General features: G+C 38.5%; 1 protein-coding gene across 1 annotated transcript in view; it reads left to right on the top strand.

Annotated features, from left to right (window-relative positions):
- The window catches only part of LOC122261090 (myosin heavy chain, muscle-like), a 13,947-nt gene extending 9,680 nt beyond the window's left edge, over nucleotides 1-4,267 (top strand). The window contains exons 16-22 of the mRNA XM_086536722.1: nucleotides 1-177; nucleotides 407-1,293; nucleotides 1,405-1,483; nucleotides 1,934-2,179; nucleotides 2,269-3,056; nucleotides 3,154-3,607; nucleotides 3,690-4,267. The exon at nucleotides 1-177 is cut by the window's left edge and continues 297 nt beyond it. Coding sequence (XP_086392848.1) covers nucleotides 1-177; nucleotides 407-1,293; nucleotides 1,405-1,483; nucleotides 1,934-2,179; nucleotides 2,269-3,056; nucleotides 3,154-3,607; nucleotides 3,690-4,199 — 3,141 coding nt within the window. The 3' untranslated portion in view covers nucleotides 4,200-4,267. The remainder of the gene's footprint in view (nucleotides 178-406; nucleotides 1,294-1,404; nucleotides 1,484-1,933; nucleotides 2,180-2,268; nucleotides 3,057-3,153; nucleotides 3,608-3,689) is intronic.
- Nucleotides 4,268-5,327: the final 1,060 nt, after the last annotated feature.

The following is a 5,327-nucleotide window of genomic DNA, read 5'->3' as shown; positions in this document are numbered from 1 at the left end:
GATTTCGAAAAAGAGGTTAAGGCCCGCGAAGAACTCGAAATCAAGAATGCTGCTCTTCTTGAGGAAAGAGCTGAGCTTATGAATGCTCTCGATTCTTCCAAGGGTGGCATGTCTGAATACCTGGACAAACAGGCCAAACTACAAGCACAAAGAGCAGAAGTTGAAGCACAACTTAACGTAAGACATTTTATTATTTGAACTTATTTAACTTTAGTACAGGTAAAGAGAAAAATGTAAATGTTTGTGAAATATTGAGTAAGTAGTTTCCCGATAGATCATTGTCGTCTTTATTCCATAACTTAACTAAAGTCTTATTACTTTTGCTTGATGTAATTTATATATATATAATATTCAATAACTGATAGTTATTTGAGATAAATCTTTCACATCTATTTTAAATTCTCAGGAAGTCTTAGAACGTCTGCGCAAAGAGGAAGAGGCTCGTGGTCAAATTGTCAACGGCAAAAAGAAGTGCGAACAAGAGGTTGAAAATCTTAAGAAGGATCTTGAGGACCTTGAGCTTCTTGTTCAAAAAGGTGAACAGGACAAGGTCACCAAGGAAGAACAAATTCATAACCTCAATGAGGAGATTGCTCATCAGGAAGAACTCATAAGCAAGGTCAACAAGGAGAAGAAGCATCTTCAGGAATGTAATCAAAAGACTGCTGAAGATGTACAATGCATTGAAGATAAGTGCAATCACCTAAGCAAGATGAAGACCAAGTTGGAATCCACCCTTGACGAACTCGAGGATTCTCTTGAGCGTGAGAAGAAACTTCGCAGTGAAGTTGAGAAATCAAAGAGAAAGATTGAGGGTGATCTCAAGTTGACTCAGGAGGCTGTTGCTGATCTGGAACGTAACTTTAAAGAACTTGAAGTAGCTGTAGAACGCAAGGACAAGGAGATTGCTGCCATTACGTCCAAAATAGAGGATGAACAGGCTCTTGTATACAGGGATCAAAGGCAGGTCAAGGAACTGCAGGCTCGCCTTGAAGAGCTTGAGGAAGACGTTGAACATGAACGTCAGGCACGCAGCAAGGCTGAAAAGGCTAAGAATCTTCTTTCTCGTGAACTAGGAGATCTCAGTGAACGATTGGACGAAGCAGGTGGTGCTACTGCCACTCAGATTGAGATCAACAAGAAGCGGGAGAGCGAGCTTGCAAAGGTTCGCCGTGACATCGAAGAATCTAACCTTCAGCATGAAGCTGCTCTTGCCACCCTCCGTAAGAAGCATAATGATGCCATCACTGAAATGTCCGAGCAGATTGACTATCTTAATAAGATGAAAGCGAGGTAAATTATTTGCAGATTTTCAGATTAATTTATCATCTTAAAAAAACGAATAATATTGTAACTGTTGTTCGAGAATTATGTACAATAATTAAACCAATATTTGTAAAACAGGGCTGAAAAGGACAAAGAAGCCATTAAACGTGATGCAGATGATGCTAAGGCTTCTATGGATACACTGGCCCGTGACAAGGTGATGTTTCTTTTTTATTCTTTCTTTTGTGCAATGGATTTTCTGAGTTATAATCGCATTATATTTCCTTGAACAATATTTATCTATTCATCTACCATCTCTCTCTCTCTCTCTCTCTCTCTCTCTCTCTCTCTCTCTCTCTCTCTCTCTCTCTCTCTCTCTCTCTCTCTCTCTCTCTCTCTCTCTCTCTGTCTCTCTCTCTCCCGTAAATGTGTGTATGTAAATATATATATATATATATATATATATATATATATGTGTGTGTGTGTGTGTGTGTGTGTGTGTGTGTGTGTGTGTGTGTGTGTGTGTGTGTGTGTGTGTATATATATATATATATATATATATATATATATATATATATATATATATATATATATCATATCTTTCTACATCCATTGTTATACATAATTATGCATCCAAGTAAGAAATTCATTAAGATGTTTTTTTCAGACTGCTGCTGAGAAGACGACTAAGCAGCTGCAGCATCAATATAGTGAGCTTTGTGCAAGACTTGATGAGGTGAACCGCACCCTGAGTGACTATGATGCCACAAAGAAAAAGCTTGCTTGTGAGAATGGTGACCTTCTCCGCCAGCTGGAAGAGGCCGAAAACCAGGTTGGCCAGCTTTCCAGACTCAAGCTCTCCCTTACAAATCAGCTTGACGACACAAGGAAACTTGCTGATGAAGAAAGCAGGGTAAGTTTTGTATTTAGAGGAAATACTGCTATACTTTCTATCGAAATATGACATGAAATTAGATGACACGATTCACATTCTTCTGTCAGGCGCGAGCGACTCTCCTGGGTAAGTTCCGTAACTTGGAACACGACATTGAAGCTCTTCGTCAGCAACTCGACGAGGAGAATGAAGCCAAGGGAGGCGTGTTGCGTATGCTCTCCAAGGCTAATGCTGAAGCTCTCATGTGGCGCTCCAAGTATGAATCGGAGGGCGTTGCACGCGCAGAGGAAATTGAAGCTTCACGTATGAAACTCGCCGCTCGTCTCGAGGAAGCTGAAATGCAGATTGAGTCTCTCAATGTAAAGAACCTCCATCTGGAGAAGACCAAGATGCGTGCTGCTGCTGAGCTGGATGACCTCCAAGCCGCTGCTGAACGTGCACAGACTCTGGCCAACTCTGCTGAAAAGAAACAGAAGAACTTCGATAAGATCATCTCTGAATGGAAGCTGAAGGTCGACGACCTTGCTGCTGAGTTTGATGCTTCTCAGAAGGAATGTCGCAACTACGCCACCGAACATTTCCGTCTTAAGGCCGCCTATGAGGAAAATACTGAACAACTTGATACTATCCGTCGTGAGAACAAGAGCCTTAACGACGAGATTAGGGACTTAATGGACCAGATCGGTGATGGAGGCCGAGCATATCATGAGGCTCAGAAGAGTGCCAGACGCCTTGAGCTCGAAAAGGAAGAACTCCAGGCTGCTCTTGAAGAGGCCGAGGCAGCGCTTGAACAGGAAGAAAACAAGGTCCTCCGCACACAGCTTGAACTCAGCCAGGTCAGACAAGAGATTGACAGACGTGTTCAGGAGAAGGAGGAAGAATTCGACAACACTCGGTGAGTTTTCTGGTTTTGTATGATGTCTCGTGAACTGTAATTTTACAATTGCATCACTGTGATATTTTTCTGCTTACTCTCTTTAATTTGTTCACAGCAAGTGTCATCAGAGAGCTATTGATTCTATGCAAGCTTCTCTTGAGGTTGAAGCTAAGGGCAAGGCTGAGGCTCTTCGCTTGAAGAAGAAGCTTGAGTCCGATATCAACGAGCTCGAGATTGCACTTGATCACGCCAATAAGGCCAACTCGGATCTTCACAAGCATTATAAGAAGGTTCAGGATGAGACCAAGGATATGGAGGCCCGTGTTAAGGAAGAGCAACGTCTTGCCTCCGAGTACAGAGAACAATATGGCATTGCTGAACGCCGTTACAACGCCCTTTATGGTGAACTTCAGGAATCTCGTACTCTCCTGGAACAGTCTGACCGCGGCCGTCGCCATGCTGAGTCTGAGCTCAACGATGCACGTGAGCAAATCAACACTCTCACTAGCCAGAATGCCGCTCTTAGCGCCTCTAAGCGGAAGCTCGACGGTGAAATACAGACTCTCCACGTAAGTTTCAGATAATAATTTTCTTTAAACTAATCTTTTCACAGTCCATTTTCAAAAACATTAATTGCGTGTTTTCGTTTAGGCTGACCTGGAGGAGATGCTCAGCGAGGCAAGGAACTCTGAGGAGAAGGCGAAGAAGGCCATGTTAGATGCTGCTCGCCTTGCTGATGAGCTCCGCTCGGAGCAAGAGCACGCCGGTAACCAGGAGAAGATGCGCAAGGGCTTGGAAGTTACCGTCAAGGATCTCCAGACCCGTCTTGAGGAGAGCGAGGCTGCTGCCATGAAGACTGGCAAGAAGGCAGTCAGCGATCTTGAAGCTCGCATTCGTGAACTCGAGGCTTCCCTGGACGATGAGTCTCGCCGTCACGCTGATGCTCAGAAGAACCTGAGGAAATGCGAGAGGCGCATCAAGGAGCTCTCCTTCCAGTCTGATGAAGACAAGAAGAACCACGACAGGATGCAGGACCTCGTCGACAAGCTCCAGCAGAAGATCAAGACCTACAAGCGCCAGATCGAGGAGGCTGAGGAGATCGCCGCCCTCAACCTGGCCAAGTTCCGCAAGGCTCAGCAGGAGCTCGAGGAATCTGGCTGATCTTTTTTGGTCCGTGCATCTAAGCGTATGCAAGATGTTATTGGTCAATAAAAGACATATATATACTGGTTGTGATTTATGATTTACCCATAAATATACAATAAACACACAACCACACAAACACACACGCTATATATATATGTATATATATATATATATATATATATATATATATATATATATATATATATATATATATATATACATACATATATATGTAAATGTATACACAAACAAATGCACATACAAACACACACATATATACACACACACACACACACACACACACACACACACACACACACACACACACACATATATATATATATATATATATATATATATATATATATATATACATGTTATTGGTCAATAAAAGACATATATACTGGTTGTGATTTATGATTTAACTATAAATATACAATAAACACACAACCATACAAACACACACGCTATATATATATTTATATGCATATATATATATATATATATATATATATATATATATATATATATATATATATATTTTGTATATATATATATGTATATATTTTGTATATCTATATATATATAGCTTATATATATATATATATATATATATATTATATATATATATATTTATACATATATCTTATATATATATATATATGTATGTATATCTGTATATGTATATATATATATGTATATATTATGTATATCTATATATATATATATATATATATATATATATATATATATATATATATATATATATATATATATATATATATATATATATATATATATATTTATATGTATATGTTCATACACACACACATACACACACACACACACATATATATATATATATATATATATATATATATATATATATATATATATATTATATATATATATATATATATGTATATATAAAATATATACATATATTATAAATATATATATATATATATATATATATATATATATATATATATATATGTATATACATACATACATATATATATATATATATATATATATGAGAGAGAAGATGTTATAATACAATAACGCATTTTAAATATACAATACAAATATTACCTACCCTGACCTGGACCGAACCCGCGCCCGTAAGATCGCAGCACGGAA

This window comes from Penaeus japonicus, unplaced genomic scaffold, assembly GCF_977035675.1.
Source record: "Penaeus japonicus unplaced genomic scaffold, GWHDUDI00000001_assembly GWHDUDI00000005, whole genome shotgun sequence".
Classification (NCBI taxonomy): domain Eukaryota; kingdom Metazoa; phylum Arthropoda; class Malacostraca; order Decapoda; family Penaeidae; genus Penaeus; species Penaeus japonicus.
This window is presented reverse-complemented; position numbering and strand designations above follow the sequence as displayed.